Source organism: Haliotis rufescens, unplaced genomic scaffold, assembly GCF_023055435.1.
Source record: "Haliotis rufescens isolate VD_foot unplaced genomic scaffold, xgHalRufe1.0.p SCAF_1, whole genome shotgun sequence".
Taxonomy (NCBI): Eukaryota; Metazoa; Mollusca; class Gastropoda; order Lepetellida; family Haliotidae; genus Haliotis; species Haliotis rufescens.
The window spans coordinates 29330183-29345961 of record NW_025963779.1 but is presented as its reverse complement, the minus strand read 5'-3'; the positions used below and the strand labels follow the sequence as shown (position 1 = coordinate 29345961).

The 15779-nt window shown below is 40.3% G+C and overlaps 1 protein-coding gene across 2 annotated transcripts; it reads left to right on the top strand.

Moving 5' to 3' along the window:
* The first annotated feature begins 684 nt into the window (after positions 1–684).
* On the top strand, positions 685–15335 carry LOC125378624 (mucin-2-like). Of its 2 annotated transcripts, none has more exons than XM_048394361.1 (5): positions 685–822; positions 3267–3431; positions 4326–4558; positions 4732–4807; positions 14353–15335. In XM_048394361.1, exons 1-5 carry the CDS (start codon positions 741–743, stop codon positions 15174–15176), a joined length of 1380 nt encoding a protein of 459 aa, XP_048250318.1. In that variant the 5' UTR covers positions 685–740; the 3' UTR covers positions 15177–15335. The 2 variants fall into 2 exon arrangements, with proteins under 2 accessions (XP_048250318.1, XP_048250316.1); XM_048394359.1 differs by lacking the exon at positions 14353–15335 and adding an exon at positions 8534–12146.
* Positions 15336–15779: the final 444 nt, after the last annotated feature.

The following is a 15779-nucleotide window of genomic DNA, read 5'->3' as shown; positions in this document are numbered from 1 at the left end:
ACACATAAATGTACCTTGTGTATACATGAGCACTCAGAGTTATCGATTGCACATACACATATCTGCTGGTGCGGCATTTAACTAAACACATCTAAGTATATTATGGAAATCAGACACTGGAAAGGCTTGACGTTCCAATAAAACGAGGTGTTATCAGGAATAGTGAGAGAGTATGATTGACGCCGTATTGAGCAATATTCCAGAAATAGCAAGTCAGAAATAGCAGATAAGCCTGTGATTGACTTCATGAGCGTCGGTCTACGCAATGCGGATACGATTATATGCATCAACCAAGTTAGTCGCCTCTTACGACAAGCATGGGCAGCTAAAGACCAATTCTTTCTGTAAACATGTATGATGTTGTTTATGTTGATGTCGTTGTAAGCCGCCGAGGTCGAAACAACACAAAATAATGTTATTTAAAACATACAGACTATACTCTGTACAAGGACATGACATAATACGTATTGCCTTAACCTCAACTGATTTCCATGTAATGGCAAGCGTGGATGTCGACCTGCAAAGGAAAACGTTTTTTTCAAAATGCCTCAGTCACGATGACGACATATTCAATTCAATACAAGGTTCAAGATAGCGAGATACGAGATAGCTTCCTGATTCGTCAACTGCGCAGATTATTGTCCATTAAACAAAGTACTTATGTATTATAAGCGGAAGATAAAGGTGCATGTTGAGCAGACAACGCGCACAAAGTAACGTCAGTCTACACTCTTTATGCGATGTATGACGCGATGTTCTCCTTCCGCCCAGCCATGATATATAGCACTGTAATACTGGTCATCCTGTTCCAGTCATTCACAGGTAATTATTATTATTTATATTATGATGATGATGATGATGATGATGATGATGATGATGATGATGATGATGATGATGATGATGTATTCAGACGTTTGCTGGAGACAAGAAAAAGATAATTCTGTCTATACCTGCCTGGATATGGTTTTTAGGGTCCACTGACACACATATTTATCTGACATGATCGAAATGTTGTCAAAAACGGCGTTAAACTCAACTCAATAATGTCTCACCCATTCACCCTGTGCTATCCTTGAGCATGAATAATGTGTGTGTGTGTGTGTGTGTGGGGGGGGGGGGGGGGGGGGTATTGTTTAACGCTTTAACGTCTTTAGATAACCGATTTTGGACCCGACAATCCTGTGGTTGATACTATGAGCAACGATCCATGTCGTCGGGGTACCAAATCAACCCAGTCACTGAGCCTGACCACCCGATTTATTTAGTCGTACGAGCAGCCTACATTCTTGGTGACCCACTCTAACCAGAATCCCCACGGGGGAACAGTGTTACTATTTTACTTGTAATATACTATATTACATAAATGGTCTACGTCTCATCATAAACAATGTCTACATACTAGCAACGTAATATCATCATAGTCCAATGTCGACACTTACAAAGTTTGCACTGTCAGACACTGCATCAGCTCATATGCTTCATCTGGATCTGACGAATCAATAGACAAGGAAATGAATACAAATAAGACCGACATACACAAAATATACATGTACACATGTACGTCCATGTTCAGTCACAAACTGCATTAACAGCATCAAGGTGACGTAGTATTGTAACTGGGGCGGTTGGGTAGCCTAGTGGTTACAGCGTTCGCTCGTCATGCCGAAGACCCGGGTACAATGTGTGAAGCCCATTTCTGGTGTCCTCCGCCGTGATATTGCTGAAATATTGCTAAAAGCGGCCTAAAACCATACTCACTCACTTGTATTGTAACTGTAAATAAACACGAAAAAGATTGTGGCGTATAAAGAGGGTATTTGTCTGGATTTACAAATACAAACCCTTGCCTTAAGTTAATGCTTGGTTATACTGAAGTAAATGGCCTGTTCCGGGCGTTTCACTGCTTAGTCGTTGCCTCTGGAAAAATGTGACTCTTCTCGAATGAATATTCTTACTTTGACACCATGGAGTTGTGCTGACTAACCCGCCATAAAATTTGAAAGCTTATCAAGTCTAAACCGATTAATATGATTAATAGATCATAAAACTTTTCTCCACACGAAGTACACCTTAGAACGATGAGGTCTGCCTCAGAAGATTTAAGAATTATACACATACAAAACAGTACCCCATTTGGCGCAATAGGTAAAATAGCGATGAAACCACACGAAGGACCACTGAACATCAATGATGGCACCAGGCCCGCGAAAAAGATGAGCATGTCCTGCGACAACAACAGCACCCGCCATTCGTAAACTTGCATAAAAACTGTGTGCGACAGTTTTCAGACTGAGCACACTAGTACTCCCGAAACGCGACGAGGGCATATAACGAACCAGACAATCAAGTGATGATTCTAATGTACAATTTACACAGAACTAAATACTGACCTCTGTCTGGTCATGTAGACAAGGACGACGGTATTTTTCTTCACGCTTGTCTGAGCGGAAGGCAAAATGCGGACTCAATGTTGGCATATGAGAGATAATAGGACCTTCATCCTTCGCATGAACTGTAAATAGATAATAGAGTGAAAGAAAGAGCAGAATGCTTTAAATGTCTAAGGAAATAAATACATATTTGAGAAGTTTTTGCTAATTTGAAATATACTGGTTCATTGGATGACTATTTGGATGAAAATGTTTTGGAGATGTTGTTAATTCAGTAATGGATAACAAATATCATTATTTTCTAAGCAACCACTCATACTTTACACTTTGACACCGCGTTCTAATCCTGAGAACGGTCTCATCCTAAACAAACACATGCAAACTTTAAGAACATGAAAGGTTTATTTACTGAGCATAGTTAAAATCCAATAGGTCTACTTCGTGTGCAGACACCTTATGAAAGTCAATATTGAAAACTAATACCCCGTACTCATGGAGTCTTTCATAACAAATAAAAATAGACATAACAACGTTTGATTGACATATATGTTTTTGTGGTTATTATTCCATCTGCATTTACGACGTAAATTGTAATAACGCGGTAAATTGTAATAAACTGTGGTAAATTGTAATAACGCGGTAAATTGTAATAAACTGTGGTAAATTGTAATAAACTGTGGTAAATTGTAATAAACTGCAGTAAATTGTAGCATTTTATTAACATTAGAACACGAATTATGTGCATGATTGATAAACTATTCATGAGGCGTGTCGAATTTTCGAACGAATAAGTCGAATACTTACTTATATTTGTTTAACCCTTCATGTTTGACATAACTGGGGTGGACTGTACTGTCGAACTTACTCTATCTACAGCTGCACCTACCAGCACTCCATGCATCACAGGGGTCCACTGCGACTTTGACCACATTATTGTGAAACCATTTTGTGGGTTTACCCCTGGTCAAACTCATGAATGGAAGCGTATCAACTCTTTGAAACTTCCACATAACGGCAGACTGAAAGATGCTTCAAACACAGGTGCGTAATTTTCCTCGAAACAGTCAGATATGTCATAGATATCTTTGTGTAAATATCAAAGCCATACCCTATCATTTCAAGGACACGATTACACCACTGACGTGTTCAGTGAAGATTGTTTATACCTGTACCAGTCGGGTCTTACAAATACAGCCTATCAGAACAGCGCAATTGATGCAGACAACTACATATATTTAAGAAATAAACGACGAGTGGGAGTTCATTATCATACAACAAAACTCTGCTGGGAGAATAAACCATGAGGGGCGCAGCAGCGAGTGGTTTGTTCATCCTGCAATGTTTTATTGTACGAGAAACTAAGATCACGAGTCGTTTATTTCTTATATGAGATATCAATATTTTGTACAGCCCTTTTGAGGATGTCAATAAATTGTACACGCTTTAAAACTATTTACACATATTTAAATAATGAGGCTCCCCGAATACAATCCGACCTCGGCAATATCGGACAACTCAATATTACAGGGGGATTAAGTTTGGTATTCTCACAATTTTCACATCGATAATCTGCACCTATTCTCCCAATACTTATTGTCATATCTCTCCCACTTTTGGATTAGACCGTGCGGTCATTGCGTTAATCTGCGTTGCCGAGCTACATCTATGGGGAACAACTCACGGAAAACCTTCCTCTAGAAAATAACGTCGTCCAATATACGACGTCATCACGAATCTCGAATCTCCAGACATGACGTCATGATAGAACAATATTTTATGGTGAAATAAACCAGGCTTCGTTCCTCATTGTTCTTTGCGATTTATCGTACAGCTATATATATATTATAGCTGTTATATATATTTACAGCAATAAACACCATATGAAGTAAGAAAGATGCATCATGCTTATTACAATGTTGTATGGCTATTTAACAGGTTATTTTCTACGCGTGGCTGGACATCAACAGGACCAAATGGTCACACTGACTTCGCCACAATTCTGCACAAACCAGACCGTGTGTGTGTCGATAATGTACTGGCAGAATGGGACTAGTCAGAATTCCCTATCCATACACCTAAATAATGCCACGGTGATGCATGTACCAACAACATTCCAAAACGCTTGGACAGGAATTAACATGACATTCCATGTTAAACGCAATGAAAAGGTAAGAGGCACTATCGCGAACAACTGCTATCCAATGCCACGTTTCAAAATTATCATGTTTTATTGCTACTTTTTAAACAATTCTCTATTGCGATGTGCGTTTTTCAAGTTAGCTATAAGTTTTGTGTTAGATATTTACGGGTTTCTCAAATGACGGTTTTATCCCCTCTTCAGATATCATTTCACGCCAAGATTGTATCCAGCGATGTCATACTTGCGTTAGATGATATCAACATCACGAACGGAAGTTGTGAGTACATTTATATCTCTCTCTCTTGTGAGGCCCTTTAATGTCATTCTGCAATTGACGCATCAGTGACGTGAACAACGTCAGATGCAACTCCTTATTTTGACGTGTAGTATATGTTCCCGTGTCTTTTTGCAGGTGGCAAACTTGTCTTTGCATGTATTTGTGACCGGTGCCACCGGTTGGGCAGGATACGCTCTTCTTATCGCGAAAACCTGGTTAACACATGTTTATGATATAGTCAGAATCGTGTAATCGACTATGATTATTGAATACATGTGGTCGCTTGTATTTGTCATTATTGCGTTTTTTAATCAAATATCAATATAATAATTAAGTATATCTTAAAATAAATACCGCGCATCACTGCGCAAGAAAAAAACCGACATGCAGTTTTAAATTTGACTCCGGCCTTACCTATACCTATACCTATATAAGGAAGAAGGAAACTTTAATGAAGATATACAGTAAACAACGGTTATAGCGTTCTCAAAGTGACCCCAAATTCTCGTTCAATATAACCGTAATTCGTTATAAGCATATATACAGCATATATACAGCAAAACGCAGGGACCTAAAAAACAGTTCGTTATATCCACCAGTTCGTTATAAGCGTGTTCTTTATAACCGTAGTTTACTGTAACCGTAATGTTGCACTGTGCGAGGTGCACTCAGAACACCAAGCTGAACGACATGGGTTTCTCTTGTACAACATGTTAATTGGTCGAGAATTACTCGTCAGCGTGTAGAAGTGTAGAAGTTGCGAGTTTCCTTCATGACAGCACATATATGAAACTTTTACAAGTCTATACTGATTGTTCTCTTGCATTGACAGTTTATGTCACAAACTCACATTCCCCAGAGAAAATGGTCATAGAAAACTTGTTTTGACCAACTATTCAACACACGTTACACTTTGTTATGTCAAATATATGAATATCACATCAGAACAGAATATCTGGTTTTTATTTGAGACAGAAATTGCTTTAGTCATCTCTTCAGCGAGACAATTTGTTTTCGACCCACAGCATACTAACTTTTAGAACATCCAACATGTCCAGTGAACAATCCTTTTACTCTGTTGAGCAAATAAATGAAACAAGAATCTTAAGTTTCCAGAGCCATATTAAATTTCTACTAAGAGCATCCTACAATTCCGACGATATCATGAGCATGTGTTTATCTATCACTATGAAATAGTGATGATAGCTGGTGTTCGCGAAAAGGTGAGTGTATCCTGCCCCTCCGGTGGCACCGGTCACAAACACATGCAAAGGTTAGTCAATTGTTCATCAGACATATGCACTGTACCATATGGTACAAGTAAAAAATAAGGATTTGCATCGGGCATCATTATTGTCACTGATGCGTTAAATTTGGAAATGACTTACACATGTCAACTACAAAACGTAGAGCCGCGTGACGCTCTTTGAAATCTTCGTAGAAAGAGCTTGTTCGATTGTATCAGATTGTGAAAAGTAGGCACCAAAGTTCCTTTGTCTCTCTTAGTAATTATGTACAGATCTTAATATGAAACATAAAGGGCGGTTTCATTTGTCTCTTTTTTTCTAGCTCACTTGTGTAAATGAGTAGAAGAGAATTGGCTAATTGTTCTTTATGGAACGATATCTATTCGGTGTTAGTTCCACTTGTATCAAAAACTTTCTGTGAATATAAAAGAAAGTTCTTCCTTGATTGCATTAATGAATACGGTTAATCTTTGAGGCAATGATTTGGTGGTACCGTTACTGGAACCAGCAATATATATGTATCTCTCTTTGTACGAATATTTATGGAGTTTTGTAGTCCAGCAAAAAAAGAGGTATAGAGTCCAGCCAAACGTTAAAGATAAGTTATTTGATGCCAGCATTATCGGGGAGGGATTATTCTTGTCACATTCCTAGCTGATGCCGCCCCCCTCCCCTCGGCCACACCTCAATATTAAGAAACGGTAGACTCTTAATTTTACATGTATATGCTCGAGTTTTATATATAACGCAATCTGTGGTAAACAGCAAATGTCTAGACATTATAACTGACCCCCACTGTGTTGCAAAATTGATATATTTCTAAAACGTTTTTCTCAACTTATAAGCCACAGAATCTCTGCACTTGTACACAATAGACGTAATTAAAAATTAACATATCGTTTTTATTATCTTCAATAAAATAATCTGTAAGTGCACAATCGTGCCACTTGATTGTCTGGTTTGTTTAAAGGTCGCTGTCGCATGGCAAAAGTAGTGCGGTGCGGCGTAAGGCAATAAATCTGACTATTGTTGATGCAAATTGTGTGAATGGCGGGTGCTATCGGTAGGGCAGGTCTTGCTTACCCTTTTTGCGAACACCTGATGTCATCACTGATATTAATGGTCCACCGCTTTTGAATCTGTTTCGGTGGATAAACAAATGGTTCTTTCTTTGACAATATATATTTAAGGGTCATTTCAACAATAATTATCCATTATCTCACAAGACAAAGTAGACATGAAGGTATTTCCCAAAATAAGCTGATTCAAGCAGAGGCTATTCATTTACACAAATGGGTATGATCAATTTTACCCATGTCACGGTCCAGTGCCGTTTTTACTCCGGCTTTATTTCCGTCACCGCTCGGTAATCTCCGGCGGTCGCTCTCTGACGGAGTCAGATCATTTTGGTGTCAGGAAATTAGTGGCCCAACTCTTTTTCTCACTTGTTATCTAATGACACTCTCAAACGATGCTCTCATATGTTCACTACCGTATTCTTGTATTGAAAATGTTTTTGTATTTATGATTTGCAAACATTAGGGGAATTTATAACTTATCTACATTCAGATATTTCTCTTGTATTTATGGTCATTTTTGCCTCGTCAAAATTGTACATAGCTTGTTGTGTATCTCTAATGATACCGTCGGATTGCTTATGTTCAGCGCTTTATTTTGATACTTACATCCCCAGTGTAGATATAGTAGTTAGTTAGCTATCCGTGTCTTCCATGTGTTTAAAAAAAATAGTACATTGTCGCCTCCGTCAGTTGTATTCCCCGGCGGTCCAGGATGTCTCCTCCGTCAGTTGTATTCCCCAGCGGTCCAGGATGTCGCCTCCGTCAGTTGTATTCCCCGGCGGTCCAGGATGTCGCCTCCGTCAGGTGTATTCCCAGCGGTCCAGGATGTCTCCTCCGACGTCCGCGTGCGCTGTATATGTAGACTTTCTAGATCTCGTATCTTCACCCTCCAGACTTCGTTAAATCGTTCACGATTGTCTCGCTACTGGAGAGGTCACGTTCGAAACTCAGGCTTTGTCAGTACGTGGGTTCGGGGCTTAGTCTATCTAGATTCTGACTTAGTCTGGTTGAACTGAACTAAACGTAGTTACTAGGGTTTGTAATACTGAGTTTTGTTAGTAATCCGTGGATAACAAACTTTCCCGTGATTTCTAAACTCTTAATGACTAAGGTTTCTAATACTCAGTTTTTCTAGCAATACGTTGATAACCAACCTTCCCGTGTTTAACCAAGCGCTTAGTGACTTGAGTTTCCAATACTCTGTTTTTATCAGAAATCCGTGGATATTCAACCTTCCCGTGATTAACTAACTATTTATGAACTTTAGTATTTCCTTGTTCAGACAAAGTGACAGAACATTTGTCAAAGTGTTGTTTAAGCAATGTAAGACTTTAAATAAACAAATGTCTCTAAATGACTTAATCAGTAAGTTCCAATATATAGAAGTTGAAATGTTTCAGGCTCAACGTCGTCAACGGCAACAACGAAATACAAACCCACAACACCTAAACCAACTACGCACAAACCCAATACTCATAAACCAACTACGCACAAACTCACTACACCTAAACCAACTACGCACACACCCATTACACCTAAACCAACTACGCACAAACCCACAACACCTCAACTAACCACACACAAACACACTACACCTAAACCAACTACACACAAACCCACTACACCTAAACCATCTACACACAAACCCACTACACCTAAACCAACTACACACAAACCCACAACACCTAAACCAACTACACACAAACCCACAACACCTAAACCAACTACGCACAAACCCACTACACCTAAACCAACTACACACAAACCCACTACACCTAAACCAACTACACACAAACCCACTACACCTAAACTAACCACACACAAACCCAATACACATAAACCAACTACGCACAAACTCACTACACCTAAACCATCTACACACATACTCATTACACCTAAACCAACTCATCACAAACCCACAACACCTAAACCAACTACGCACAAACTCACTACACCTAAACCATCTACACACAAACCCACTACACCTAAACTCACCACACACAAACCCAATACACATAAACCAACTACGCACAAACCCACTACACCTAAACCATCTACACACATACTCATTACACCTAAACCAACTCATCACAAACCCACTACACCTAAACCAACTACGCACAAACCCACAACACCTAAACCAACTACACACAAACCCACAACACCTAAACCAACTACGCACAAACCCACTACACCTAAACCAACTACACACAAACCCACTACACCTAAACCAACTACACACAAACCCACTACACCTAAACCATCTACACACAAATCCACTACACCTAAACTAACCACACACAAACCCAATACACATAAACCAACTACGCACAAACTCACTACACCTAAACCATCTACACACATACTCATTACACCTAAACCAACTCATCACAAACCCTCTACACCTAAACCAACTACGCACAAACCAACAACACCTAAACTAACCACACACAAACCCAATACACATAAACCAACTACGCACGAACCCACTACACCTAAACCAACTACACACAAACCCACTACACCTCAACCATCTACACACAAACCCACTACACCTAAACCATCTACACACAAACCCGCAACACCTAAACCAACTACGCACAAACTCACTACACCTAAACCAACTACGCACAAACCCACTATACCTAAACCAACTACACACAAACCCACTACACCTAAACCAACTACGCACAAACTCACTACACCTAAACCAACTACGCACAAACACACTATACCTAAACCAACTACACACAAACCCACTACATCTAAACCAACGACACACAAACCCACTACACCTAAACCAACTACGCACAAACTCACTACACCTAAACCAACTACACACAAACCCACTACACCTAAACCAACTACGCACAAACCCACAACACCTAAACTAACAACACACAAACCCACTACACCTAAACCAACTACGCACAAACACACTATACCTAAACCAACTACACACAAACCCTCTACATCTAAACCAACGACACACAAACCCACTACACCTAAACCAACTACGCACAAACTCACTACACCTAAACCAACTACACACAAACCCACTACACCTAAACCAACTACGCACAAACCCACAACACCTAAACTAACCACACACAAACCCACTACACCTAAACCAAATACGCACAAACCCACTACACCTAAACCAACTACACACAGTCCCACAACACCTAACCCAACTACGCACAAACTCACTACACCTAAACAAACTACGCACAAACTCACTACACCTAAACCAACTATGCACAAACCCACAACACCTAAACCATCTACACACAAACCCACTACACCTAAACCAACTACGCACAAACCCACAACACCTAAACTAACCACACACAAACCCACTACACCTAAACCAACTACGCACAAACCCACTACACCTAAACCAACTACGCACAAACTCACTACACCTAAACCAACTATGCACAAACCCACAACACATAAACCATCTACACACAAACCCACTACACCTAAACCAACTACGCACAAACCCACAACACCTAAACTAACCACACACAAACCCACTACACCTAAACCAACTACACACAAACCCACTACACCTAAACCAACTACACACAAACCCACTACACCTAAACCATCTACACACAAACCCACTACACCTAAACCAACTACGCACAAACTCACTACACCTAAACCAACTACACACAAACCCACTACACCTAAACCAACTACGCACAAACCCACAACACCTAAACTAACCACACACAAACCCACTACACCTAAACCAAATACGCACAAACCCACTACACCTAAACCAACTACACACAGTCCCACTACACCTAACCCAACTACGCACAAACTCACTACACCTAAACCAACTACGCACAAACTCACTACACCTAAACCAACTATGCACAAACCCACAACACCTAAACCATCTACACACAAACCCACTACACCTAAACCAACTACGCACAAACCCACAACACCTAAACTAACCACACACAAACCCACTACACCTAAACCAACTACGCACAAACCCACTACACCTAAACCAACTACGCACAAACTCACTACACCTAAACCAACTATGCACAAACCCACAACACATAAACCATCTACACACAAACCCACTACACCTAAACCAACTACGCACAAACCCACAACACCTAAACTAACCACACACAAACCCACTACACCTAAACCAACTACACACAAACCCACTACACCTAAACCAACTACAGACAAACCCACTACACCTAAACCAACTACGCACAAACCCACTACACCTAAACCAACTACACACAAACCCACTACACCTAAACTAACTACACCTAAACCAACTGAAATTCAAAATGCTTCTCGATCCACGATTGAAGTGAGCACATTCGATCAAGGAAGAACCGGTAACGAAATCCATGCAACACCTACCAGATCCTCAGTCAACAGGCCGCAAACATCTGAGAATGGAAGTGGCCTAACCCCAACACACACTTCAGATCGCGGGGGCGGCAAGAGCAGTACATCTGCAACCTCCACCAATTCCACAGTCCATACCACACAGACGTCGGGTCAAGGTAACAACGAATTCCTTTCTAAGAAAAGGAAAGTGATTATTCTTGCTACTGTAATACCTGCAGCTGCTGTTGTGATCCTGATCTTGAGTTTATTCTTATGGAAGAGGAGGAAGACAACGATGAACAAATCGGCCTATCTGGAGGATAACATCCATAACGTCGGGTCGACCAGGGGTACTTCTGTCGAGTTTAAAGACATTTCTTTAAACAGCAGGGAGGGTGGCGAGGACCAAATACATGATGAATTCGTTGGCGAGGACCAAATACATGGTGAATTCGTTGGCGAGGACCAAATACATGGTGAATTCTGGGACATTAGATTGTAAACCAGTGCCGATGAATATTCTAATGGAATAATTATGCCATTGAGTGCAATTGTATATGCTCATAGTGAATTAATGCGAGGGAATTATTCAGATGCATTTCGTGCGTTACTGACACAAAGAATGTTATGAACGAATTTGATCAGCATGGTTTGATCAGCATGGTTCACCGTACAAGGTCTCAGTAACTTTCAAACACTTTGTGGTAGACATGTCGAGGACATTTCCAAATTTGACGCATTAGTGATAAAAATGATATCTGACGCAATTCCCCATTTTGACATGTACCATATATCTTCCCGTGTGTTATTCAGATAAACATTTGACCTGCTTTTGCATGTGTTTGTGACGGGTGCTATCGGTAGGGCAGCATACGTTCACCTTTTCGCGAACACCTGGTGTCATCACTATTTGATAGTGATTCATAAGCACATGCCCAAGATACAGTCTGAATCGTACATCTGAGATTTCTTATGTATGTGGAAAGGATTCTGTCGCTCATATTTCAACATATTACCTTTGTACCATTGACATGACAACGCTCCTCCGTGTTGACATAGTAGCATAGCATCTGTGACATCACATTACACAGTTCATATACATTTCGGGGGCACGGGTGGCCCAGTCGTCTAAGACGCCGCGATTCGCTGTGCAGAGTTGCGTCCCTTGGACGCGCCAGAAACCTATGATTGTGGGTTCGAATCCCAGTTCGCCCCGATCATGTTTCTAGGTTTGTCAGCATACCCGTGCTCGAGGGTTTCACCGAAGTGGTGAACGTCTGAGACCTGCATCACAGTAATACTGTTAAAAGCGGCGTTAAACCCAACTCACTCACTCACTCATATACATTTCTATTTGAATACCAACCAACATGCAATTCAACTATATCAATATATAAATTGTATTCAACAGACATGTAAATATACAAATCGTGCGTTGAATAGTAATTACACCCTCTTTTCGTTTATACAAAATATAATCGAAAACCACGATACAAGCTAAAAACATTGTACCGCATTTCAATACATCTAATAAAACATTCTCAAGAGTTGAAAGAAGAAATCTATATAACTAAACCTATCCGTTGCATCAATCTGCATCAATAATCATTTTATTTTATTTTCAAGGGGCATGGGAATGTTTAACGTGAACACCAAACTGTCATAGATTGCTACGTACAATGTCGACTTGTCGGTGGAGATCGGTATTCCTATGTGGCAATACGTTCCACGTGAACACCCAACTGTGATAGATTGCTACGTACAGTTTAGACATGTCGGGGGAGATCGGTATTCCTATCTGGCAATACGTTCCACGTGAACACCCAACTGTGATAGATTGCTACGTACAGTTTAGACATGTCGGTGGAGATCGGTATTCCTATGTGGCAATACGTTCCACGTGAACACCCAACTGTGATAGATTGCTACGTACAGTTTAGACATGTCGGGGGAAATCGGTATCCATATGAGGGGACTAGGCTCTAATTTTCATTCCGGGGTGTCTGGTGATGTTATATATTTGAGATTAAATACATTTCAGATTTCCCCCGTAAAATCTTGGAATATTCCCTTGCAAGATTATCCCTTGTCGGTGTGTTAGAAAGCGGGAATGACGTTGGTGGCCCCTAAACCACTGTCCTGACGTTATAAATGCCATGAAATTGACCATAATCCATTCAACTTCCCATCTGAAAGTCACTCATGTGTGTTAGTATTTCATATCAATGAGATGCCAGTGTGTCGGATTTCTGTAATACATAGTTGATCATAGTTGACTTTGTGTCAGATAGAAACAACATACTTTGTTCATGGAATCATATCAACATTTATCGCTGTACATGACCCATCGAATTATCATTATGACTAATAAAATGAATCGTGCTCTATTGTGTATGTCACACTGATTTAACGAACTTCATATATGATTGATTTTACCATGCATACCCCTGGAGTAAAGTATGTGATCATAAATATGTGTTACATTACAAAGTTATATCATTTTATATTGTGATCTGTTGTCTGTTCATTGTATGTCGCTATGCATTAAAACTTGCTCTTCCCAAAGCGTTAAAATGTTATTGAACTATATATAACATAAGCATTAAGCATAGACTTAAAACTGGATTGTTGTTTCTGGTGTCAACGAATTCCAGCATATCTGATCAATTGAGTATCCATTTAGCTTTAACTGGTTTGTTCAATGCTTTGTATATTGTGTTCTTTGAGAAACACTGGAATGGAATTTTGTACTGATGTATTGATCCACAATCAGAATTAAGCGATCACCAAATGGATACATTGTAAGGACGATTACTTACGGCTCAGTATTTTCCCCTTTCAGGCAGGGAATTCACGAGCATTCATGAGATGTCCACAGTCAGAGGTGTGCCTGATCAAACATCGGTACTCAACACTAGACATGATACAGCAACACCTCTAAACACGACATACACAACAACACTCCTGGGAAAGACGTATACAACATCTTCACCTTATCCTCAATCAACTACTGGGACATTAAAATTATTAGTAGAACAAATCTTAGACTCAACGATTACACTTACAGATCAAAACGAAGCATGCATTCACTTCAACACACATGAGAGTGAGTCACTTCTTATAGAAAACGATATACTTCTCAAAATCAGACGTATAGTCCATATTTACCCTTCAAATCTTCAAAACAAACAATTAAATTTACACGCCATCCAGACTCTCACAAACACCGACCAGGCCTTGCTGATGAATGAACAAAACATGATGGTAGCCACAGCAAAGCAGCTGATCACGAATACCGGGGATACAAGACTCAATTTACTCCAACGCCAACTGGACTTCATTGAAGACCAGATGAGTCTCCTGCAGGACCTCCAGAAGCAACTGGTGAAGAACAACGCCGAGAGTTCACTTCGACTTCAAGAGAGGACCCTCCTCCACAGAGAACCGGAACTGTTCAGGGTGGACGACACCTCCTTGAGCCCGGGGGAGCAGCTCCAGCACCAGGCAGCCGTGCTACAGCTCCAGGCCACACTGCTGCACAATGATGCTATACTCACACAGATCAGCCACAACACGACAACATGCCTGGACCAAGAGATGATCATTGTCTTATCTCTCAGGGAATCCGTTTTGCGCTACAAACGTAATCTTTCATTATTTCCTTGAAATACAAGCACACGTGATAAGGAAACAGTGAATTGTGAAATAGAAATTTTATTCATAAATGCAAAATTACATTTGAAATAACAACTTTTTAATATCATACATACAATAATATCTTTGGATATTGAACGGATGTAGATAGTGTTTGTCAATAGTGATACAAATAAATGTACCTTGTGTATACATGAGCACTCAGAGTTATCGATTGCACATACACATATCTGCTGGTGCGGCATTTAACTAAATGAGTCAAACAAATCTAAGTATATTATGGAAAACAGACACTGGAAAGGCTTGACGTTCCAATAAAACGAAGTGTTATCATGAATAGTGAGAGAGTATGATTGACGCCGTATTGAGCAATATTCCAGCAATAGCACGTCGGGGTACATGAGAAATGGTCTTCACACATTGTACCCATGAGGACACGCATATGCTTTAACCACAAGGTTTCCCCACTTCCTTTCTTGAAAAGAAGTGACACACAAGTTGGTATGATTGTATGAAATATGCATAGGGGTTCTAGTTTTGTCACAGTCCATGGAGGAGGGGGGGGGGGGGGGGGGGGGGGGCACGGGTGGCCCAGTCGTCTAAGGCGCCGCGATT

Bases quoted from the DNA above. Each gene is read 5' to 3' on its own strand.
- LOC125378624 (XM_048394359.1), top strand. From the start codon at position 741: ATGTATGACGCGATGTTCTCCTTCCGCCCAGCCATGATATATAGCACT. The intron at 823-3,266 runs GTAATTATTATT...CTCTATCTACAG, and splicing joins CCTGTTCCAGTCATTCACAG to CTGCACCTACCAGCACTCCA. The intron at 3,432-4,325 runs GTGCGTAATTTT...GCTATTTAACAG, and splicing joins GAAAGATGCTTCAAACACAG to GTTATTTTCTACGCGTGGCT.